This window comes from Chiloscyllium plagiosum, unplaced genomic scaffold (genome assembly GCF_037043375.1).
Source record: "Chiloscyllium plagiosum isolate Xiang-an unplaced genomic scaffold, Cpla_swu_hap1 HiC_scaffold_51, whole genome shotgun sequence".
Taxonomy (NCBI): Eukaryota; Metazoa; Chordata; class Chondrichthyes; order Orectolobiformes; family Hemiscylliidae; genus Chiloscyllium; species Chiloscyllium plagiosum.
In genome coordinates, this window is record NW_028270189.1 from 31904028 (window position 1) to 31930803 (window position 26776).

General features: G+C 41.4%; 1 protein-coding gene and 1 gene segment (V, D, J or C); both read right to left on the reverse strand.

Moving 5' to 3' along the window:
* The window catches only part of LOC148135134 (uncharacterized), a 790442-nt gene that overhangs the window by 88152 nt on the left and 675514 nt on the right, over positions 1-26776 (reverse strand). The gene's annotated exons all lie outside the window — the stretch shown is intronic.
* Positions 1699-23691, reverse strand: LOC122547683 (Ig heavy chain C region, membrane-bound form-like). The segment is given in 7 exon segments: positions 1699-2163; positions 2304-2431; positions 5597-5926; positions 6382-6690; positions 8633-8944; positions 12044-12349; positions 23618-23691. Coding segments are annotated over 7 exon segments (1413 nt in total).

The window sequence follows — 26776 nt, forward strand, 5'->3', positions numbered from 1 at the left end:
GACCATCCCTCAGAAATACCTTGTGTTAGAACAGTAGTAACGTTTCACCACAAGAAAAATTGACTCCAATCTCCTTCTAGCTCTTCCTACTTCTGCCGTACCTTTGATGATGGGAGGGACTTTGAACATAAATTATTCAATTTACTGGTGTTGGTTAGTAGCTGAAAATAAAGATACTCTGGGTGACTTGGGTGATGGGAAATAAAAGGTTACATTGTATGGAAGGAAAATTCTGGATAGAAACAAGAATTTTAAAAAACGAACTCCATTCAGTGTTTGGAGTCCTTGTTGGTTCAACCTGTGCTTTGGTCTATAATACAAAATTACAGAAAAATATTAATAGCAATTTAAAATAAAATGTTAGGATATTGGAAGAACAGCTAAGAGCTTCAAAGCTTGACAGACGGCTTGTGGGAAAGGACATGGAAAGCAGCAGGGTTTCCAGAACTTCTCATCTCTGCCTTCCCTGATCGAAATCAATCTGTGATTTATAATTGTTGAGGATTGTTATTCATTAATATCGGTGTGTCAGATAGATCTCAGTCTCAGGGAGGTATGACGTGCTTCTTTGTTTTGCGATGAACTCAGGGGAACTTTTAATAGTAAGGGGGTAAACCCAAAGGGGTGCAGGAGCAGAGGATCCCCCGTGTGTATGTGCACAAATCAGGGAATGTACCATGACACGTGGAGAGAACAGCAAATAAACCCTACTTCATCACCCTACGCTGTAGAGAACAAACACAAAGCAATTATGTTAAACTGAAATAAAACAGTCTCTTGTCTCATCTGGAATTTTGCATCTAGTTTCAGGTGCCACGTTTTTGAAAAAAATGCAAAGTTATGAGATTGGGTGCGTGACTGATTCACAACACTATTCCCGGGATGATACACCTCACCAACTCTGAGAAATTGGGACTGTTCTCCTCTGCTGATTGCTTCCAGACTCTGTGACCAGTTGCTGTGATTGGTTCTCAATTCCATCTTGCGTCATTAGATCTCAATGGCTGAATATTTCAGGTACTCATGAGCTGTGCCTTGCCTGATCACAGCACCCACTGATTTATTATTTTTGAGGGTTGCTGTTCAGTAATATCCCTGAATCAGACAGATCTCAGTCTCATTCCCTGGGATTTGACAGGTGTGCTGTTTCAAGTAGATCCCAGGAATTGTGCTCCATGGGATTTATGTGTGAGAAAAACTCCAGTTCTGAGAATCCGCCCTTGGATTGTGCACGTGTTGTGTCTGAATACCTGACTGAACGTTGACATTTTTGGCTGATGAATGTTTCGTTGGGCGCTTTAGGTGGTGATTTCTGCATTACTAACCCAGGCTGCCCTGACATTGGGAGTACTTTTAGTTTAGACAGTGTAGAGTAAACTTTCAAACTCCGTTGTCTGCCTTTTTTCGGCTTCTGGTGGAGCCTATAACATTATCATTAGGTGACCCGAGGCCGTGGCCCTTGGTGCATGAGCGGAAATGTTCTCTAATCATTCTGCCTCTGGAGTGTTCCATCAGGCATATCGTGAGAAAGATGTATTTACATTAGTGGGCTGCATGGTAGCGCAACATAAAACTAAATGGCTGGATAAAATACAATCAAACAGAACAAGTGAAAGTATTTGGCTGGGAAAGGAGTAGCATGTGGGAAAGTGTATTATTACTGACTGGCCTTGAAGAAAGAATTAAGCAAACTCAAGGTTAGTGCATATTCATTCGAGATTTATTAAACATTTCAGAAAGCATTTTTATCCAAAAGGTTGATGTAAAAGCTAACAGAAGTGAATATAATGGCTGGATGCCACATTGAGACGAGAACACATGCGCTGTGAGCTGGGAATTTTCTGTACATCAGTAACAGTCACAAGAAAGGGAATACAAAGGCTCATCAGAAAGGGTAGGCAACCATTCTGAGTAAGGAACAAATAAAAACAAAACAAACGGGCTTCAAACAACTGGGAAGCTACAAATTCTTCCAACCACAACCATCTCTAAGATATCAAAGTAAAAAGGAAAGTCCATCAATAATTGTCTCAGTTACACGCTGATAAACTGAAGTAATCTCACTGTTAGAGTCAGCAACAGGACAGATTGGAGATTGAGAATTCATAGACCTTGATAAGCAGATCAGGAAAATCAAAGGGGTCCACAACTCATTCACTTAACCTGGAAAAGAGAGAGAAAGCAATGACGCAGATATTTATGATCAGGGACTTTCAGATATAATGTTTTTTTCAATGGCACACTTAGAGATTCCACAAAACATATTGGGCTGCTTGGCGTGAGAAAGATGTGATTATTCTCACCTTCACCAGAGTGACGGCAGCGCTGTAGAAAATACTCAGGAAGAACAAGGTGATGAACGTGGAAGCAGTTGTCCAGATGTTGCTGTTATCATCCTCATAGTCTTCAATCCAAGTGCGATCTATTGAATCTATGAATATAAAGCCGAGAGAACGCATTTAGATTGTTTATTGATCCAGATCGATCTATCTGCATCCAAGTCATGTAATTGGAGACCATTACATCTTCATAAAGCAGTCAGGGATTTCTCAAGTGTGACTCTTATCTGTATCTATTAGTGCATTATTGACTCTCAGCAAGAAATTACAAATACTAACTGCACATGTTCTTTCTTCATTGTCCATGTCAGAACGTTTTAAATTATTTTTCTTTTCATCTATTATTTAAGGATATTATTATTTGAGGAATGCTTATTACGAATGATGATTTTAATTATATCATTATATTTTAAATATAGGCTGTGACAGCACTTTAGTTGAAAATTGTGGCCATCACTGAATAAAAGTTCAAATGTGATTCGCATGTTTTTGTATTGGAGACCAATTGCTTGGCAAATCATGAATATAATTTTCTTCTTGTATGATTTGGGGCGGCACGGTGGCGCAGTGGTTAGCACTGCTACCTTACAGCGCCAGAGACCGGGTTCAATTCCCGCCTCACTGTGTGGAGTTTGCACGTTCTCCCCGTGTCTGCGCAGGTTTCCTGTGGGTGCTCCGGTTTCCTCCCACAGTCCCAAGATGTGCAGGTCGGGTGAATTGGCCATACTAAATTGCCCATAGTGTTAGGTAAAGGGTAAATGTAGGGGTATGGGTGGGTTGCGCTTCGGCGGGTTGGTGTGGACTTGTTGGGCCGAAGGGCCTGTTTCCACACTGTAATGTAATCTAATCTAATTTAATAAGTGACATGACAGTCAGGACATTGCTTCATATTTTAGTTTGTAGGATCTGTATGGTTAGGAATATGTTTTTGTACGTGTGTCCCTTAATTTATTTGATCTACTGCTTGGTGTGTTTGGTTTCCCTTTAATGTTTGTGGATGTGGTTATAAGAGTCTCTTACTTCACTCTAGCCCATGTTGGAGTCTGTGCATGAATAAACATATTCCTGTTCCTTTACTGCTGGTGTGCTCATGTGTTTGTGCACCTAAATTTTGGTCTTTTCCCAGTGTGTAAGCATCATCATGCTAATATGCCACTTCGTTGCTGCCTATGCTTATCTTGTTATGTCTTTGTGAGTGTTCACTTTTCATTAGTGCTATCTAAAACGTGTGCTTATGTGTCTGTTTCAGATCCTACCGAAACTAGGTTATTTTCATGTTTATGCTTAATAAATGTTAGCATGCAATGTTATGTTTTGATGGATGTTTATATTTATATGATGATGTTTGCTTGTGTGGCAATCTTTCCCAAACCATCTCCTGATCAGCTTGTTTGTGCTATTGTTTGTGGATACTTGCTGATCCTTGTGCCCATTACCCTTATTTAATAAACGCCCCTCTATTTGTTCATCTATGCACTTGTGTGCCTGCATGTGAGACTCTGAATTTGTGTGTGCGTGTGATATTGTATACATGCTGATCAATGTGGTTTAAAAATAACTAATTAAGCTACCTCTGTCATCGTATGTTTGTGATTCTGAAAATGGGAAAATAATGATATTAATGTTTATCTCTGTGCACTTACGTGCCTGTGTGAGTTGACATGTGGGAGGACATTTTTCGGAATTTGTATCTGTGTGTTCATGTGTGTATGTCTGTACGCATTGTGCTGTATGAATGTATATGTATTCATGCCCATTTGTGTGTTACCGTGTGTCGATGTTTCTCATGGTTATGTGTGAGTACTCCTGTTCATTTGTGCAAATGATTTTCTTTCGGTGTATGTGAGTTTTTGTATGAGCTTAGCTGAGTGTTCAAGTACCACTTGCATGTGTGGCTCTGTGCGAGTATGCATGTGTGACATCTTATCTATATGCACATTTGAGTGTGCACATAAATATGTGTCTTTAGGTCAGAGCCCGTATATGTGTCATTACGTGTGTATTTGCGATCATCTCTCTGCATCTGTTCTTATACCAGACTGCAATTTTCATTATTCTAATTTATTGTTCTAATTTTAATGCATTGCCCATAATTAGATTTGACCTTGGTGTTGCAGGAAACATTTCCCATCGTCGTGCTGAGGTAACCGTTTTATGAGCAACTCTTCTGTTGCAGTGATAGAACTTCTGTCTCTGAGAGAAAAGGCGTGAGTTCAAATCCCCACTGCCCCAGAGATAACATTTCTGAATATGTTTATTAGAAAATGTCTACTTGTTTCTGTATGTGAAACAAAATGATATCAGGTATTCGAATACCAGAATTGATCCCATGTGCTCCAGAAAACTGAGACAAAACTATGGAATTCAAACTGGGACGATGCAAACACCAGTTTTGGATTATGGGAATCAATGTTAATCATTTGTTAACAGAGCCAAGTGTGTCTAACATGCTTCAAAGGTATTGTTTTGCATGGAAATGTTAAATCTTTGGACAGTAAGCAAGAAGCTGACTGTCCCTGTTAGCAACTGGGTTACATTACAGAGGACATCTACCATGAAAACTCTGCACAGGGAGCAAGAGGACAGACCATTCATCGTTCCCCTCCCCTCTGCTCCACAACAACTTATCTGTTGACTCTCTTTGGTGTGAAAGTGAAGATACATTCTGTCAACTCATCCACTGGCGCAAGATCCCTGGCAGTTCAACAGAATCAAAGGTTACATTCAAACTGTTCTGCACTCTTTACGATTGGTATGTTCTAATCAAATTTAATTTTAAAGTGTCTTAAATTTACATTTCCAATTGGTGCAATTTGGCAGTTTAAAACTGACATGAATTTTGTAAGAATGCCCAATCGGGGGAATCAAAAAGACCAAGTTCAAAACTCGTGCCCTACTCTTGAAATAAAATGGACATTGTCAGATTTTGTCACAGAGGGATTTAGGATGGATAACATCCTTGGCGGAATCCTGCAATGAGTGAGCTTTACTCTATCTCTGACCCAGGGTGCATCTGAGCAGAGAACATTAACTGCACAAGACACTCGTTCTAGACCTGTTAATAATCCACTTTAACTACACAGATGCAATGTAAGTCAGAGTGAGAAACAACTAATTCAGTATTTAACTCACAACTGGAGGAAAAAAAAACACTTCATTACTTCTGTTGAATTATTAAATGCAACTTTGAGATTTTTATTGACATGAATTAACAGTGTCCATCAGTGCAAGTGAAATGTTTACAAAACTCGGTTTACCGCTGGATCTATCGACTGTTCTGTTGATGATCTTCAATGGAATCGCTTCATGTCCCACCACACAGGAGTAAGAAGCACCGTTGGCCCACTCCTCCGCTGTAATGGATAACAGGCTGTAGATAAAGAAGGAGGTGTTGTCACTCTCCGCCATCACCTCGGTGTTCTTGTCGTTACTGGGATTCACCGGCTTGTCATTGTTTGTCCACTTGACGAAGATCTCTCGGGGGGAGAAACCTCTCACTAAACAGGTGAGGGAGAGAAACCTCTGAGCGGAGATTTCTTCTGTTGGTGGCAGGAGGACCGACACTGATGGCTCCAGCGGATTAATCACTGCAGAATATTTGAGACAAATATAAATCAACCAAAAAAATCCTGAACCGATATCACAATTTCGCTAAATATTTAAATACGCCATGTTTAATTTGGGATTTATTTACTTTCGTTTTCTAAAGGAGCAGAATGGTACGCATACTGTTCATTAAAAAAAGGAAAGTTTAATGTGAAAGTTGTCTCCATGTTTCCAGCCCACAACGAGGACATTCTGTCCATTTGTCATTGCTGATGATGACGTCACAACTCAGGCTTCTTCCCACCTTATCTGACTTAATCAGAATACAATATCCTTTGGTCCATCTTTTTCTTAATCAGCTACTCAGCTATCCTGCCTTCAGATGCATAATTAATGCCCCCAACGGTGTTTGCTCATTACCAATAAAAGCCTGACATTGATGTAACTGGATCTGGATTACACATGGGATCCTTTGTGCTTTAATCTCACCGCTCACCTTTCTTCTTGTGGATGGAGTCTCTCAGCGGAGTCGGTAGATTCTGATGGTACACCACACATTCAAAATTAACGCCACTCAGCCAGGCTTCAGTAGAAATGTCTAATTTGCTGACCACGCTGTCGGGATTCTGTCCAGGCTGGTCAGCAATCTCTGATTTCAGAGGCTTCTTTTCTTGTCTCCATGTCACGTTGACTCCAGAAGGAAGATTGGACACAACGCAGGTTAACGTCACCGTCGCCTCCAGTAAGACTTGTTCTACTGCCGGTGGGAGGATTTTAACGGTGTTAGGGTGGCACTCGGTATCTTCTATGAAACAAAAATCAAAGTCAATGAAAAATGCCCCTTTCTGATACAAACAGCCAATCTTCAGATTACTCCTTCACAGGGTGAAGACACCACCTCCAAAATTTCAACTCCAACTATTCTGAAACGATGCTTACTATTGTTGATGTATTTTGATCTGTGAAACATTTGTGATTACCTAGGACATACCCTGTGTAATTATTCCGAAAGAACACTGGCTTTGTAACAAGTGAAACCTGTGAAAAAAGTAAAATCATCGAAGATACCATCATGTAACCCATGGAATTATCTTTCTTTCGGAGTTTGTCTCTCACTTAAGACCATCCATTGATACTTGTGACAAGAGTAATCTGAATATAATGAGTTCATTTCCATGTTCATAACCTTTAGGTGCAAGTGCTGCTGGTCACACTGACTGCCAAATCACATCCCAAATTTTGGACAGATTATAATAAATAATAATTATTCTCTTTGCAGAGTTCTAAAGTGTTACAGGAGCAGTGAACAGCCATGGAAATTCTGTTCATTATATTTAACATGATTAAAAATACTTTGCGTTATTGGTGTGATGTCATTCTCTAATTTATGTCATTGTTCCTCGTGGGCTGTGTTTGGAATAGATCTGAAAACAAGACATTGAGTACAGCATTGGATATCGAGAAGGACACCCATCTCCTTAAATCTTTCCCTCCATTCAGTTAGTTCATAACTGGTCTGTACTTTCACTTTATTTACCAAGCTGCATTTTTTAATTTCTTCATATAGCAGGAGAGAAAAAAAACAAACAAAAGCGTCTTAAATTAATCTACAAACGCGATGGAAATGTCACTAATTTTATAGACATCCACTACTCACTGTGTAAACATCGCCACCCCAAACAGGCTAAATCAGCCTGTCTCGAGTTCCTAGTTCATTCATCCCTATTGTAGCATTCCCACCAGAATTTATTCTCCTGCCTCATCCACTAATTACAGAGAGCATCTTAAAGAAGCTCAGTGAGATCTCATTTATCCCAGTTCATCAAATGTGATAGCCACTTGGTCTGTGGTCTGATCCCATAAATGAAGTTAAAGAGCTCAGTACCAGATAACAATCGATGTCGTACAATGTCCAACCAACAGGTCATTCCTGAGCAGGGAATGAAGCATTGAACGCATTTTGATTTATTTTCAAGTAAGGATCACTGCATATGTTAACCACGTCAATTTGATAGAGCATCAGAATAAGGCTGTTCGGCCAATCCAGAGTTTAGATCAGAATGATGCTTGAAAAGCACAGCAGGTCAGGCAGCATCCGACGAGCAGGAAAATCGACATTTCAGGCTAAAGCCATTCTCCTGCCTTCTCCCCGTACTAAACAAGAGCCGATCTATCTCTGGCTTGAATACACACAATGGCCTGGTCTCTACAGCCCTCTGCAGCAACATGTTCCACAGACTCATCACCCTCTGGCTGAAGAAACCCTCCCCATCTCAGTTCTAAACGGTGCCCCTTTGACCCTGAGACTGTGCCCTTGGGTCCTACTCTCGCCTACCAGTCAAAGCATCAATTCCACATTCACGCGACCTCAGTCTCTCAGTATTTTCTATGTTTCAATCAGATATCTCTCCAATATCCCCCTCCACCCCAAACTTATCCTTGAAGCAGCTACCAGGCAAGCATTCAGCACTCTGAATGCCTCTCCCAGCATGGTCAGGCAACAAACTATTTAACAAAGCTCACTGTCTAAGTATCTATCTGCAACAGAGAGGAAACATGCTTTTCTGACTTGCCTAAAGGTTGAATTATGAGCAATGCTAATGTAACACTCAAACTGAAATGAGATACGTGGCATGTTGGGAAACGAGAAGCTGTACCGTGCTGTTTCCTACGCCTGATAAATTAGTGTGTTTGATTCACATCAGAGTTCAGAGAGATTTGTAGCTCTCTCAGTGTGTGTCTCTTACCCTGAAGTGCGGTGATGTTTTTACTTTGAGTGTTCTCTCCACGAGTGACCTGGCAGTTATAGACCGCACTGTTGTACCATTCACCATAAGGGACCATCAGCCGACTCGTCACCGAGAAGTTCCCGTTCGCCTCACACACGGGAGACGTGAAGAAGCCAGAATCCAAGGGTCGGCCATTTTTCAACCAAATCACGGAGATTGACTTCGGACGGAACTCGATGATTGAACAGACGACGGTTGCAAACTTGCTGCTTACGATTTCTTCACTGGAGCTCACAGTTAGGAGAAGGGTTGGTGGGAGAGGACCTGTACCTTTAGGAAACACGTCGCATACATTATCCGATGAATTTCATAACAAATACAATCAGTTCTCATATATCAAGGTTTCTTGTGGTTAATGGACACAGGAATCATAATTGTGCAGAGTGCTGGAGAAGCTGGGATCCACACAAAAAGATCAGCAGGACAATGTGAAAGGCTAAACTTAGAGGACACAGCAAGGGAGTCAAGGAGGCAGAGAAACTATAGGCCGGTAATATCAGAAGGGAGATAGCAACGTTGGATGGTATTCGTTTTAATGACAGAGTCTGATGAACAAGGCAGACGAATTACTGGCATAAATGAAGATATGATGCCGTTGCTATTACGGAGACATATTGAGAGCCGGGCAGGAGTGGCTATTCAATATTCCAGGATTTAGTGCCTTCAGGCGAGACAGGGAAAGATAGAAAATGATGGGGGCAGAGGTGTGCGGTACAGAATGTTGCTTCTGTCGCAATTCTGACAAGAGTATTTTAGGCTGGAAAGAGAAATGAAATCATGGATACCTCCTTGAACAAAGGCAAATGGACAGTACTTCAAAACCAAAACACAGCAAACATAACTACTGGGAGAGCACGATAGACCTTACTATTGGTCCAAAAGACCAAGTGCAAATACATGGGCAAATTTCAGAGACATGTAAATTAAATAGGGGAATGAGAAAAGAGGTTTTTAACTTCCTCAGCATAGGCTTGGATATTCATTTTGTCAAAAATTTACAGGGAGCACAATTCTGAAAATTCCCCCAGGAGAATATTTGAACAAAGTATGTGTTTAATACAGAGAATTTTAATCCAGACCTTGCAAGAGAGGGGTGAACCTGAACTTAACTTTAGAGAATGAAGTGGACCCAGTGGGTAAAACATCAATGGTGGAGCACTTTGCGGACAGTGATGGTAAATCAGTTGGATTTCAGATTGTACTGCAAAGGAATAGAAATTGGCCCAAAGTTCTGAAAAGGGGAAGGACAGTTTTAGTAAGATCAGGTAATGACTTGACCAGAGTGGACTGGAAGCTGACACTTATTGGTAAATCTGAGTCAGAGCAGTGTGACACATTTAAGAAAGAGATAGGAAAATCACAGGGAGGACATTTCCCAGGAAGCCACTGCGTGGGACCAAGAATGCAGCGGGCTCTGGACACCAAAGGGCATGGAGGGGGAGATAAAGAGAAACAAGGGAGGCTTCCGGTCTATACTGAAATCTCAAAACAATAGAAACTAATATGGAGTACAGAACGTGCAAGGGGGAGTTTGAAAGACAAAGGAATTAGAAGAGCAAAAGGGACCATGAGAAAATAATAGCAATCAAAATAAAGGAAAATATTTTTTAAAGTTACAGACTCATTCATAATAAAAGAATTATTCGGGAAACAGTAATGCCCATTAAGTGTTATTATTGGAGTGGAGCCGGAGGATTTGGTTGTGGTCAAAACGAATGTGTTGTGTCAGTGTTCACTAGGAAGAGGGACAATGTGGGGACAGAAATCATGGAGGGGTGTTATGATGTACTTTCAGAAATTAGGACACATGACGTGATGTTCTGTGTTGTCTTGCTGAATGAAAACTGGTTATATTTCCAGGGCAGATGAAAAGTATACCGAGCGGTTGAGCGATGCAAAGGATGAAATAGTTGGGTCGCTGACAATAATTTAGAATTCCTGTCTGACCACAGCAGTTGTGCCAAGTGAGTGTAGATTAGCCAACGTTGCACTGTTATGCTGGACGAAGAAAGGGATAAATAATGAAAACATAGATCTGTCAAGCTAGTCTCAGTGGTAAGGAAACTATTGAGAAGTGAATTTAGTCTTCATTTGGAAGATAAATCAACAATTTTCAGCACGGTTTTATTGAGAGGAAGTCATGTGTAACAATTTGACAGTAGTTTTCATAGAGATAACTCGATGTCCAGATGATAGCAATAATCAGAGCCAATGGGATCCGAGTTAATTTGACAGGTTGGATATAGAACTGGCTGAGTGATGGGAGCAGGGGATAATAGTCATCGGTTGTCTGCGTGACTGGAAATCTATGTCTCCTGGTGTTCTGTAGGGATTAGTGTTGATTTCCGTGCTATTTCTCTTACATACCAATGATTGAGACTCAAATTTAGGAGGATTAACCAGTGAATTCACAGATGAAATGAAAACTGTCATGTTGGTAAGTCATGAGCACAATGGCTTTAGATCGCAGGAGGATATAAAAGGGGTGGTTGCATGTGAAGAGAAAAGTTGTAAATGGAAATTATTCTGAATAAATGTAAGGTGATGTAATTCGGCAGAAGAATCTGTGAGGTATGACGTTTTGAATGGTGGAACTCTGGAAAGGCCTGAGGATCTTTGGTGCATGTACCCACCAATCCCCTATAGTACTGTGTCGTCTGGATAAAGAGGCTAAGAAGGTGGTTGGATATTTGCTTTTATTAGCCTAGACATTGACAATGAAGAGTGGTGAGATGATACTGGAACTTAATAGAACACTGGTTAGGCCATACTGAAGCGTTGTGTGCATGTTATCGAAGGAATGTGATTACACTGAAGGCAGTATTGATGAGATTTGCCAGGGTCTTTGCTGGGTTGGAGGGTTTTAGTTATGAAACTAGTTTAGATGGACAGGGGTTTTCCTTGGAGCAGAGGAGAATTAGGGAGATGATTATCATGATGTCTAGAATTATTTTAGGCAAAGACAGGGTAAACTGGATGAAACCTTTCCCCTTGATGGAGAGATCAATGCCTCAGGGGCACAGGGTGAAGTTAAGGCCAGGAGCTTCCAAGTGGATCTGAGGGGAAAACAAAATCAAACAGAGTGTGGTGTTAGCCTGGAGCTCAGCACCTATAAGTCATGTAGAGACTGAACGCCTCATAATAAGTATGAAGTATCCTTGCAAGGGCAAGTCACACAAGGCAATGGATCATGTGCTGGCACATAAGACTGGAATAGTTAGGTGGCTGTTATTGATAGGCATGAATTGGATGGATCAAAGGGCCTTTTTCCTGTGCTGTATAAGGTGATTCTGTGAAAATGGTTATAAATAATGCCTTATTCATGTTAATCACAGATGATCTGTTTATCACAGTTCCCACAACACATACCTGGACATGGCATTTCTTTGTTCTTGTGTGTCCCGCTGTGTTGAACCTCACAGGAGATATTGCTGGGGCAACCTACCACTGACCCGGGCAGGGTTAACTGGCTGCTCAGGGTGTAGGTTCCCTTCTTGTTTCTCACTGATGGGTAAGTCTTCAATCCAGTTGTGATTAGCTCCCCACCTTTCTTCCAGGTTACCTTGGTGACGTCAGGGGAATAGTCCATCGCCAAACAACCAAAGATCACAGAACCGGTGTTGTGCTCCTGACAGGAGGAGACCAGGCCATAAAGTGTGGGGAGCGATGGTGTCTCTACAACAGAATGACCAATTGAGCATGTTAGTTTCTGTTAATTTGACCTTATCAGTTACTCAAATGTATCCTCAGCTGTAAACGTTTGCCAGTATGCTCCCGCTGAAGTCGACAGCATAACTGGGGTTTATTTTTGTTTCCTATCAGTTGCTGATCATGATCATTGGTTCCCTCTTTAGAAACATGCCCTCGACCTTGACCATTACCATATAATTTAGGAAGAAGAACATCCTGATCCCACCCCAGTAACTGTTTGAAGATCTCACCAACTGACACTTTCACTGGATTGCTGTGAAGAGCAGAGACGTTTCACAAAATACAAACCAAGGAAATGCAGATTCATCGAAATTCTACAGTGTGTGCAAACAGGCCATTTGGCCCAACAAGTCCACACGCACCCTCTGAAAAGTAACGCATCCAGACCCATTCCCCTACCCTATTATGCTACAGTTAACCCTGACTAATGCACCTAAACTCCCAATCACTGAACACAACATTTGCAATTCCCCCAACTTGCACATCTTTGGAGTGTGGGAGGAAACGCACACAGACATGGGGAGAAAGTGCCAACTCCACACAGACAGTCACCCGAGGCTGGAATGGAACCTGAGTCCCTAGCACTGTGAGGCAGCAGCACTAACCACGGAACCAGCGTGCTGCCCCACGAGGTGCCGTGCTGCTGGAAATACCCAACAGCTGGCAGTACCCCCGGAGAGAAGTCAGAGTGAATCATAGAACATAGAACATTACAGCGCAGTACAGGCTCTTCGACCCTCGATGTTGCGCTGCCCTTTCATACTAATCTGAAGCCCATCCCACCTACACTATCCCATGTACGTCCATATGTTAGCCCAATGACGACTTAAATGTACTTAAACTTGGCGAATCTACTACTGTTGCAGGCAAAGCATTCCATACCCTTATTACTCAATGAGTAAAGAAACTACCTCTGACATCTGTCTTATACCTATCTCCCCTCACTTTAAAGTTGTGTCCCCCCGTGTTTGCCATCCCCATACTTGGAAATCAGGTCCAGTGAGCCTTCCTCACTTATCAATGCAAGGCAGAATGTTCTCTCTGGGAGGAAGGTCACTGCAGCAGCAGCACAGGCAGGAGCTGAGCACTGGGACGGGGAGGATGGCTGTCACGGCTGAACTCTTGCCAATTGGCTGGAAGTTGAAACATCTCATTTACAATTATCTGAATTCTGGAGGCCTCTGAAAAATGGAGGACTATTAAGGTTCAGAGACTTTGGAGTGTTACAGCTGAGTATTTACGTAAATATGATTTGAGAAATGAACAAGTAATCTGTAACTTTAATAACTATCAAACTGACACACAGTTCACCACCAAACCTCATGTCTCAGACTAACCACTGCACTTATTCTGTCTAGACCTAAATTCCCACTCACATTGAAAAACCCTACCCTGCTATACACCCATTCATGCCCGGAACACACAACCCCTATCACACGAAACACATCCAAGGCAATCCATATTGGTAGTGTAGCTGAGCAGAGAGATCTCGGTGTCCATGTACATAGATCCCTAAACGTTGCCAGCCAGTTTGATAAGAGTTGTTAAGAAGGCATACTTTGTGTTGGCTTTCATCGATAGAGGGAATGAGTTTCAGAACCACGAGGTTAGGCTGCGGCTGTACAAAACTCTGGTGTGGCTGCACTTGGGAGTATTGTGTACTGTTCTGGTCACCACATTATAAGGAGAATGTGGAAGCTTTGGAAGAGTTCAGAGGAGGTTTACCAGGATGTTGCTTGGTATGGTGGGATGGTTTAATGAGGAAAGGATGAGGGTCTTGAGGCTGTTTTTATTTGAGAGAAGAAGGTTGAGAGGTTACTTAATTGAGACATAAAAGATAAACAGAGGGTGGACAGTGAAAGTCTTTTTCCTTGAATAGTGATGGCTAGCAGGAGAGGACATAGATGACAGATGTCAGAGGTTGTTTCTTTACTCATAGAGTAGTAGGACCATGGAACGCACTGCCTGCAACAATAGTACACTCGCCAACTTTAAGGGCATTTAAAAGGTCATTAGATAAACATATGGATGAAAATGGAATCGTGTAGGATAGATAGGCTTCAGATTGGTTCCACAGGTCAGCGCAACATTGAGGGCTGAAGGACCTGTACTGCACTGTAATGTTCTATATTCCAGATGGACATATGATCTCAATTCCTTTCACTCCTTTACACTCCTGCCGCCCTGCACCTGGCCCATGGTGAATCTGGCCCTGACTGGACCTAGCACCATCATTTTCACAACCTCTGACAAAAGCCCACTACCCAAAACATGACCTCAGCCCTTGATCACTGACCTCTCACCTTACCCAAGTCAACCTGTGCACATTGCATCCCAGCTCCTTTCGCATCTGTGCTTTACAACCTACCATTTTGCCAGACTCCGAGCTTTGCATTTTGACAACACGTCCCCCTGTCACTTCATTACAGTGACCCTCCACCCCCGAAACATCCTGGCACTCTGCCCATGTCTGCACTAACCAGCCTGGCATGCTGCTCACCTCTCCATAAACCAGCCTGGCACTCTGCCCACCTCTGCACTAACCAGCCTGGCATCCTGCCCAACTCTACAATAACCAGCCTGGCACTCTGCCCACCTCTGCACTAACCAGCCCAGCACACTGCCCACCTCTACACTAACCAGCCTGGCACACTGCCCACCTCTACACTAACCAGCCTGGCACACTACCCACCTCTACACTAACCAGCCTGGCACTCTGCCCACCTCTGCACTAACCAGCCTGGCACACTGCCCACCTCTACACTAACCAGCCTGGCACACTGCCCACCTCTGCACTAAGCAGCCCGGCACACTGCCCACCTCTGCACTAACCAGTCCGGCACTCTGCCCACCTCTACACTAACCAGCCTGGCACTCTGCCCACCTCTGCACTAACCAGCCTGGCACACTGCCCACCTCTACACTAACCACCCTGGCACTCTGCCCACCTCTACACTAACCAGCCTGGCACTCTCCCCACCTCTGCACTAACCAGCCTGGCACACTGCCCACCTCTACACTAACCAGCCTGGCACACTGCCCACCTCTGCACTAACCAGCCTGGCACACTTCCCACCTCTACACTAACCACCCTGGCACTCTGCCCACCTCTACACTAACCAGCCTGGCACACTGCCCACCTCTACACTAACCAGCCTGGCACACTGCCCACCTCTGCACTAACCAGCCTGGCACACTGCCCACCTCTACACTAACCACCCTGGCACTCTGCCCACCTCTACACTAACCAGCCTGGCACACTGCCCACCTCTACACTAACCACCCTGGCACTCTGCCCACCTCTACACTAACCACCCTGGCACTCTGCCCACCTCTGCACTAACCAGCCTGGCACACTGCCCACCTCTACACTAACCACCCTGGCACACTGCCCACCTCTACACTAACCAGCCTGGCACACTGCCCACCTCTACACTAACCAGCCTGGCACACTGCCCACCTCTGCACTAACCAGCCTGGCATCCTGCCCACCTCTACACTAACCAGCCTGGCACTCTGCCCACCTCTGCACTAACCAGCCTGGCATCCTGCTCACCTCTCCATAAACCAGCCTGGCAAAGACAGACCTCCTGCATTTCAGCTCAAACTACCCCTCACCTACCAAGCACAATTCGAACAAATTATCCTGTGACCATTGCCATTTACCTTGATGCCACCTTGCCAGACAGAGTGCATGCAAGCTTACCCAGCAGCCAGCCAACACCTCACAGCCTACCAGCCCAAACTCTCCCACATGCCCAATCTAGCCCCTCACTTGCTCACCACCTTCCAACTTTGAGCCTACTCCACCATAAAGTCAGTGAGTCATAAAGTCATACAGCACAGAAACAGTTCCTTTGGTCAAGCTCATCCATGCTGACCAGAGTTCCCAAATTAAACTAATTCCACTTGCCTGCCTTTGGCCCATATCCATTCAGACCTATCCAGTTCCTGGAGCTGTTCAAATGTCTTCTAAATGTTGGACCTATCTCTGCATTTACCACTTCTTCTGGCAGTTCATTCCAATGTTTTGGACAGTTACAACATGAAGCCCCAACTCCTGCACTCAGTGCTCTGACCAATGAAGGTACATGTGCCAAACGCCTTCAACACACTAGCTACTTGAGACAACGCTTTCAAGAATCTACGAGTCTGGACCCTCAGGGTCCTCAGTGTTCAACATCACTACCCAGTGCCTTACCATTAACTCTGTAAGACTCTATGAATCTGGACCCTCAGGGCCCTGTGTTCAACATCACTATCCAGTGCCCTACCATTAACTCTGTAAGTTGTGACCTGATTTGTCTTCTCAAAAAGCAACACGTCATATTCATTTAAATTACACTCAATCTGCCACTCCTCAGCCCATTGGCCCAGCTGATCAAGATCTCATTGTACGTTTGGATAACTTTTACTGCCAATTATACCACCAATGTTGGTGTTACGTGCAAACTTACAAACCATGTCCCATTCAATGTTTTCATGGCTTTCAACCAATATTGTACCCTGCTTGCCTTTCTCCCACATATCCGGAGCATTTTTTTAAGGACTGAAGGAATCTATCTCCTTATTGAAATCATTTAATGTTTTGTCCTCAATCAATTTCTGTGGTGGAGAATTCCAAAGGTTCACCATTCTTTTGCTGAACAGTAAACAATCAGGTTCGATGTTATCGGTGTGTCGGGAAGACTGGTGAGCAGCAAGATTAATGATGATCCCATGAATGGAATACCATTCTAGAGGGGCCGAGGGGCATTCTTCAGCTTCCAGTTTGCATGCTGACATGTCCCTTCAGCAGCATGTTCCAAAGCTGTGATCCTTGAGGATAAGGGCGCACATGCGTGTAAATGCTTCACCTGAAAGCTCTCCTCCAAATTAGACTTTAACTTGACTCTCAACTATTTCGCTGCCCGTTTCCTCTTCCTCAATCACAGCCATGGGACTCACTTCCTAACAGCGCTGTGAATGTGCTAATACCACACAAACTTCAGCAATTCAAATAGACTGATGATAACTGGTTTCCCAAGGCGATATAAAAAGTCTGACACTTCCACACCTGTCTAGAGATGCAAACAACCACTGGAAGAATTGAAAATTATTTTAGGCACTTGTGTGTCTACGCAAGATGACATGGTTTCCTTTTGTGTGATTTGACTGTGTTTTCACTGAATGAACGGAGCTATTTCTTAATCATGCAATAGGAAGGAAGCTTCCCTCATTTTTAGCAAGGCAATCACACATTATATTTCTTTATTCCAGGGAAGTATAGTGTTAAATTAATGAAATATGATGATTGGGATGTTTCAATTGGAAATTGTCAGAGATTTAAAGTTTACTTTCATGAGCAATTAATTCCAGCCTCATTGTGTCACAGTACTCACAGGAATGTCTTTCAGAAATGGTGTCTCCCTTTGTTATGGGCAGTCGAATCAGTAAATCTGGGATAGTTTTTGCTTGTTAATCAAAGGTGTTGAAGAGTTTTGCCAAAGGGAGACCTGTGGATTTAGCTCACAGATGCTCCATGATCGAAGTAAGTGGTGGAACAGCTCGAGGGGCTGAGTGCCCTCCGTTTGCTCCCACCTTCCTATCATTGTGTCATTCATTAAGCTAGCACTGGCGGTGAACACTTTTTATTAAAATATTTCAACAAATTAATTGTTTCACACATGCTTTAGAAAAAACTTCTGTTGATTATTTGGAACGGGATCATTGACATTCTCTATTTGAGTGATCAAAATAACTTCCACCCAATTACAGCAGCCACTGCGCTCTGGAGTGTGTTGTTACTTCATAATAGTTTCTTGTGAAACTACAGCTCGAGATCAGGGCGGTCAAATTCAATGATTCTCTGATATTTAATATCTCTGAACATTCGCAATTTGTTCAAATGCATCTTTTCTCTGAAGAACGTGCTTCATCGAACACAACATTTTTAAATGAAACAACAAACTTTAAATGCTAGAAAACCAAAATAAAGACAGAAATTTCTGAAGAAACTCAGCAGGTCTGGCAGCTCCTGTGGAGAGAAGGCAAGGTTAACCTTTCGCATCCAGAGACCCCCCCCCCCCGCTTCACCAAATTGTTTTCATGTTTTTGGCACAAGAGCTCACACCTGTTGAGATAAACAGTGATTACGTTGGCTTGACTCCTGTTGGAAAAAGAATTCTTAGCAGAGGTACTGGATGGTCTGAGATAGCAATTGAAGACCAACTGAAAAGCTTTCACCATCTGCAGCAAGTGTTGGATTCAGCGGAACTCCCACCGTACTGAACAATCAAATTCAGCTCCAGCACCGGTTTAATATAAAGTAAAACAGCCTAAGCATAATCTCATCAAATATGCTTCGAAAATGATTCATTCTGGATTAGTTATAAATGATATTGTTAGAACAGCAAGTCAAAAGCTGGGATTTCTTTGAGCACTTACTCCATTAACCCCATCTAGCGATACCCAAAAGCTTGTGAACAAACATTGATCTGGAAAAAGCTGCTAACCACCAAAATTCTGTTTAATATCGAAGAGACACAAGTCAGGACAGCGATTGAATAGATTTCATTGGCCTCTGTGAGTGGAATTCCAACAAACACCCAGACATGTCAATCTGCTTTCTTGCACTGAAGTAACCTGATAAGAGATTGTGTTACATACCTCTCTAACAGATTGTAAGTGAACACAGGCCACCTGGCACAGAATCAGGGACTCTACTACAACATCACAACAGAAGTGAACACAATGAGCTTGACACTATCACGGAGAACACAGCCCACATGTTTTTACAATGCATAAACCATGTTAGTTATTATCACCTTCCAACAACCAGGGATTGTTCCAGAATTTTTGTACAATGAAAGTTACATTTCAACATTTATCGAAGAATGCTTTGACAGCAGCTCCAAATTGTTCAAACTCAATGGGAACTACAGAGGAATAAATCTAGGAATTGCATTGCCATCAATTCACTGTCACTGGATTGCAACCTCGAACTCCCTTCCTCTTTCCCCTGTGAATGTTGCTGCACCAGACGGTCTACTTAGTTTGGAAAAGATTAAAATGTTTTGAAGTGTAATATGACCGTTGCCAGTGACATTAAAAGCTGATAATAGGTTTTCAAATAATAAGATGCAAAAAAATTCTGATTCTACATTGTGCCACGAAACATGTCCTGCATAACCGAGGCACAAAGAAAATATACAGCATATTTCTCTCTGCCTCGCTCAATCAAATATCTCTTGTTGCCAACAACCAATTTCAAAACTCTTGCTATCTGCCTTTTGTTCCTGAAATGTTCGTTCTGATTGGAACAACTTAGTCAGGGCTCTCAATTCTGAGGCACCTAATCGAATATTGTATTTCTGGCAGATGAAAGTGGTTTTGAAGCTCAAGATAAAATTGAACTGTCTGAGATTCAGGTATCCGAACTGGACAATCTACAAATGGTCAGGACCGTTGACAAGTTAGTCGGAGATAGCACTTAAACAAACTGCACAACAGACTTAATCCTAGAGGATACATTGCTCAACTCCTCACGTCAAATATATTCACTGTAATTGAACATTCATCAGAGGAACTAACCAGAGGATTAATGTGAACGAGAATATGTTCACAATGAACATAAATAACCACTGAGTTAATAAACTTAATAAGTCATTGTATTTAACAAAATTATTGAGATTGAAATATCGCCAATTAAAGCACAGATCCGGAGGAAATGGATTATTCTCAAAATTATTTTTACATATTCTTAAAACGTTCCTTGAACTGTGGAGATTTTGCATGCACTGCATAAAGTCAACACTGCATTCCAGTGAGGAAAGCATTTCTGTTGAATGAATTAGGGCAAGGTCATTTTCTTGTTAACTGCTTTTAATAAACGAAAATGTTTAAAAAGGTATGAATTGAAAACATGCTTCTGTCTGCAGTTGCCCGATTTAGCGGATGTCTAAGTAAATGTGGGCACTGCTGCCTCACAGATCCAGGTACCCAGGCTCGGTTCCAGCCTCGGGTGACTGCCTATGTGGAGTTTACACAATCTCCCCTGTGTCTGTGTGGGTTTCCTCCCACAATCCAAAGATGTGCATGTCAGGTGAACTGGTCATGCTATATCGTCCATCATGTTAGGTGCATTAGTCAGGGGTAAATATAGGGCAGGGGAATGGGTCTGGGTGGATTACTCTTCAGAGGGTCGGTGTGGACTTGTTGGGCCAAATGGCCCGATACATACTGCAGGAAATCTAATCTAAATGATTGTCACACTTAACTAATGTGAGCAGATTCCTTCCAATCGCTACATTGCAATAAATCGGTCAAGTATATTTATTAAAATAAATATTACTCTATTTTAAGTTTCTGAATAAACAATGTGCTCTGTTATCCTCGAGTTCATGTCTTCTGCAAATTTGTGAACTCTGCATCCGTCTGAACACATCGATGTAAATGAATTCTCTGCGTTTGCAGCAAGCACTCCCATGGTTTTAAAAGTAGGGTTCCTACAATATAGAAACAGGCCATTTGGCCCAACAATTCCACACTGACCCTCTGGACAGTAAGTAGCCCACCCAGACCCATTCCCCCTAATGTATATTCACCCGGACTAATGCACCCTAACCTACACATCCCTGAACACTGTGTGCAATTTAGCACAGCCAATCACCTGACCTGCACATCTTTTGGACTGTGGTAGGAAACCAGAGCGACCGAAGGAAACCCACGCAGACACAGGGAGAATGTGCAAACTCCACACAGGCAGTCACCCGAGGGTGGGATCGAATTTGGGACCCTGGTACTGTGAGGCAACAGTGCCAACCACTGAGACACCATGCTGCCCTGCGAGTTCATGAGTGGATTATTTTAATTCATTCGAAATTTGGCCTTGATCACATAATTCACTGTAGCAGTTGTTTCCGAAAGAATGACTCCTCAGTTGATATTTTGTTGGAAAATGTAACTATTTATTTAAAATGCACAGATTGGGAACACCTAAAGCACTGTTCAGATTAAATAATTCAGTTAATGTTTTATTTTTATCCTGTAAATCCAGTTTAATCAGGGACATAACAATTAATTAACTCAAGTTACGTGTGAAACTAATCAAAGCAGTGAAACTGACCTGTTCTTCATTGAATTGAGCAGAATTTCCAAATGGTCTTTGCCAATGATCTTTTCCAGCCAGAAAAATATGTATGTAGTGTACAGCGGAATTGAAAGGTGTTTCTTGATCAATTCTAAGACAGTCATGGCATTTTTGTTCAAGAGCAAGAACTATTAGAACATTAGACTTTTGGAATTCTATTTATATTTCTCTATGACTTGTAAACTGTTTAAAGACAGACGTTGTGATTGAACTGGAGTTCTGAATTTGGATTGTAAAGCATGGATTAGATTAATCCTTAATTATTACTTTTAAGTAAAAATGGCGCCCAAAGGTATCTGTTTTCCCTTCATTTCTAAAACCTTTGCGATTTGTCTTTCACTTAATAATAGGCTTTATGAAATTTCATCTCGCATGCTGATCGCATTGAATGAGGAACCTGGAGCGGTTCACTGTCACCAACCGTGTTAACATTGCAAAAACAATGTAGAAACCAACAACAGTTTCCCAAATATAACATATTTAATGTTACCCAAGCACAGTCCCTCCTCAACAGATCAACGATCACCAGATCACAACACGGTGTGTTTGCAGCAGAACTAGCTCTGCAAACATTTTCAACAGAACCAAGAACATGATGTAACCTCACAAAAAAAAACAAATTGAAGTCTAACAAACCTGCTCAGAATCCAGCAAACTAATGATTAAATTGAATAGAAATAACAAGTCATAACAGCAGCCTTGTTTGTGAGGGGACTTAACACTTAAAGCTGTAACGTTTCTGGCAACAGTTCAATTTATTTCCAACCTGTACACCCTTCCTGATCATGACAATCTTGTGCAGCGCACAGTAGAGCAGTTGAAGGCATATATTGATTAATCACTTCATGGTCAAAACAAAATTATTGAATGGACAAATATTACCACATTATTATTTTAAGTTAGTTTCAATTACATAATCTGACCAATTCTGCAGTTTCAGATTTCAGTCCCAAATTTTATTTTGAATGAGGCTACTCAAAACAAAATTCAGTTAGTTTACAATTAGAACTGAGTTTTTTTTTAAAAGTCAATGCATTAAAAAACTCGTTTTTTTCATTTCTCACACTTCTGGGTTTCTGCCTTAAGTTGTTTTTCAGACCGTTACAAATGGATGTAATGTTTTCAATCAAGCAGAGAAAAATATGTCATATAAGTTTAACAAATGCAGAAATGATTCAAGAAAAACCAAAGAACTTCACAAATATTGGTAATGAAAAGTAATCCAGAGAGTTAATCTCCTCACCAGAAAGAAAACACCGATTACAGAAAGCATAAAAACGCTGATCAATTTCACAAACTGAATAAGATCCAATCAACTCAATTCAATAGAATCAAGGAAAATAAAATCAGAATCCAATCAACTCAAAACAACAGATTTGAATGAAACATAATCAGAATCCAAACAATTCAATTCAACAGAATCAAATAAAACAATTTCAAAAGCCAATCAACACAATTCAACAAAACCAAGTAAAAACAAAGTCAGAATCCAATCAACACAGTTCAAACCGAATCAACTAAAACAAAGCCAAAATCCAATCAACTCAATTCAACAGAATCAAGTAAAACAAACTCAGAATCTAATCAACAGAATGAAATACAGCACCGCAAGAAAATTTTATGACAGTTTCTAACCTGCTTGTCATCAACTAATTAACAAAATAAATGCGAAAATATAATCAGGGTAAGAACATATATTGAAGAAATTAATAATGATATTTTAGCATATTTTAATCATGTTTAGTAATGTCTCGAACATCTTTGATTTCTTTGCGTTTGTTGATAATAAAACTCACAGTCAGGGTGTCACTGACATTAACCATTATTTATAGCTGACTGATTAAGAGACATGAGGTGTTTCAAGTAACCCAGCCACACAGAATGCCCATCTGATCAAACAAAGAGATACACCGAGTAACTGACTCCATCATCCCCACTGTAACTATTTGCTGAGCCTTAACTGAAGTCTATAATCAGTCTGAACAAATATCAATCCGAACCAAACCAAACTCAGCACAGAATCTGAGTTTCATCTAATTCAAAAATTAGTCACATGAATAGAAAGTTTTTAAAAAGTCACTAAGAAAGTTCAAGGCTCTTACCTGAAGTCACTGTCACCATGGTCCCTTGGCCCCAGTAATCAAGATCGTAGTTATATCACTGTGAGACACGTTGTGTCAAATACTATGTCAGACTATAAACTGTAAAATGCAGAGAATTTATTCACTTCCGAGAAAGCAGTGATTCAGACTCCTCTAAAAATGATTCAGTGTGTTATTTCAGCTTTTACGATCCATTGTATTTTGAAAGCTTGGAATACTTTTCCAGGTTTGGTCTGCATTTAACTTGACAATCAACACGAAGAAGGTAGAAAAAATTAGACATTTGTACAAACTAGCACTACTGGATTGCGTTTAAATTGCATCTCACATTATTTCTTGCTCCTGCCATGGTAGAAATCACCAATTTAAACAAACACTTGTCAGTGGTTATTGTATGAGGATGTCGCTGTGCACAACACTGTGACACACTGTAGTCTTGCACAGTAATAGATGGCGGTGTCTTCGATCTTCAGGTTCTCCATGTCCAACGCGAAAATGTTGTTTGAAGTGTCTTTGGACGCAGTAAATCGACCCTTAATCGCTGGTGCATAGTTATTGTCCGATGAATCATCGTAGCTAACCAGCCACTCCAGACCCTGTCCGGGAACCTGTCGGACCCAGCTCATCCAGTAGCTGCCAAGATTGAACCCGCTGGTTTTACAGGTCAGTTTCAGGCTGCCTGAGGGACGCCCAGTCTCTGCCTCTGGCTGGGTCAAAACAACCTCCGACTGGACACCTTTAAAAAGAAAACAAATAAACCATGAGCAGTAATGCTGATGAAATGATGGCTGAGTCTTTTATATTCCTGCGGTAGACTAACATTGAGACAGTCACAAAGAGAGACTTGAACAAAAACACTCACATGATAAGAAAGTCAGTAACAAACTGAGAAAAAGTGTCGACACAATCATTCTGATAACTTGTGGGAAGCGGTTCTGCTAAGATCTTTCTAAACAGAGCCGACCCAGGAGTGTTGAATTACGGTCCAGTGCCCAGGATTTATATGGCCATCGGAAGGGGCAGGCTTACAGCTTCCACATGGTGGTTTCCTGCTGGAGGCTCAGACTGGATCCTGGTATCAGCTTGCACAGCCCGAGCACATTGGGTCATGTCTTTACATGAAATTCTGCTTAAACATGGACACATACACATCTTGGGATATTGGTTTTGCTGAATAGCTTCTTTGGAAGTAAATTTGAGTAGCTTCAGGTATGTTTCACATGATAGTTGCATGTATTTTGTTGAAAAAAAAAACAAATTCAACTGGAGGTTAGCTCCCTTTCTTTCTACATTCATTCACAAGCAGGTAAAACTAAAATTAAAGTTCAAACATATAACTAGCTAATAAAACAGTTGAGCTTTTCTTCCCTGGATACTGCAAGTCTCTCAAAATAACATGTAATTCATACTAAACATTTCAAAATTCAATTTAGTCAACTGAATACAGAGCGTGTCCAAAGTGATTATATTAAGAATATTCAATTAGAAGTTAACTCCCTTTAATCCTACATTCCACCACAAGCAGATAAAGCTAAAAAGAACTTCAATAATATTATTAGCCAACAAAGTGAATGACTTTATTTAGCTGTCACTCAAAGTCTCTCTCACATTACAAAATAACATACCATTTCTAATCTGCGTTTCTAAATTCAGTTTCGACAACCTAATATGGAGCATGTCTGAAGTGATTATGTTCAGAATGTGAGTGTATGTCACTAAACAGTTTGGACCCGGAGATTAGAAGCACCTCCTTACATTGCAGAATGTCTCTCCCTGCATCTTTTTTTTTCAAATTGCTCCGACATTAAAATGCACAGTAAAGGAAAGCTGTGTGCCTGAGAAACAAAATGTGAGTCCGCAGTGATACATAACACCGAGGTAAACTTTTGAAAGAGCATCTAATGAACTAGAACAAGACAGTCCATACGTTTTTTTTTAAATCCTCAACGTCTAAACCATTGCATGTAACAGTCTGGGTACATCAGGAATGTTTGGTTAAATTAGAGAGTATTACAGTAATAATTACCACGAATGTAGGTTATAAACAGTACATTTCTCTGCTCACTGATAGCTCTGACAGGGCAGATAACTCATAAAAATAAGCAAAAATTCGCTGTTACACTACACCAGTGTTAACCATGTATAAAGGGCCCACTCAGTTTTAATGAATTACATGAATCAGAGAATGGTGTAACAAGTGATGTGAGTCTGAACCAATTCAATTTTGTTAATTTACTTTGAGATGATAACAATTGTTACTGCAATGTGGGATTTTGGATCCATTAACTTCATATTCAGGAGCTTTAAAGATACTCAATAAATAGACTGAACTAAGCAGAACGTCACTGCATTCAATGTCCTGTTTTCTGATAGTCATACAGTGAATGCTGTGTTCAGTGACTTTCCTTTTAAAGGGCGAAATGCCAAATGAAATGTATCCATTGTGAGTAAATGGGAAAATATAATTTGTTTGGTAGGACTTTATTTTAGTTGATTCATTTTCCCTTTAATCGGCCGGATACAATAGTTGGCAGCAATTAAGCTGACTGCAGAAAAGGTCCTTGAGTTCCCAGTTTCATTTACTGGAAGCAGGAGGAGTTTCTGCAGTGGGTCAAAGATATTTTGTCTCACGGTTGACCAGTTGGTGGAAAGCCAACTGCAAACTATAACCACCGCCTCCGCAGAAACAAAACGACTCAGCAACAATGCTGGAGAAAAGTTTATTTTCAGTTGTGTAACTTGGAGAACTAGTCACTCCTCTCATTGAAGGAAATATTCGCAAAGTTTCAGACACAACCTTAACATCAACATTCAAGGATCACTACAGCACTGTTTTATATTGAGAAAAATTGATAAATAGTTAGAGAGTCGTGTAGTGATACAGCATGGTTACAGACCCTTCAGTCCAACCAGTCCATGCTAGTCCTAATCCCAAACTAAATTTATCCCACCTGTGTGTACTTGGCCCATATCCTTCCAAACATTTGATATTCATTTAATGATCCAAATATCTTCTAAAGGTTGTAAGTATCCACCACCAAATCATCCCACACACAAACCATTCTCTGTGTAAAAGGTTGTCTCTGATATCCTTTATAAATTTTTTCTCCTCTCATTGGAAAAACATGTTCCCTATTGTTGAAATCCCCCACCATAGGG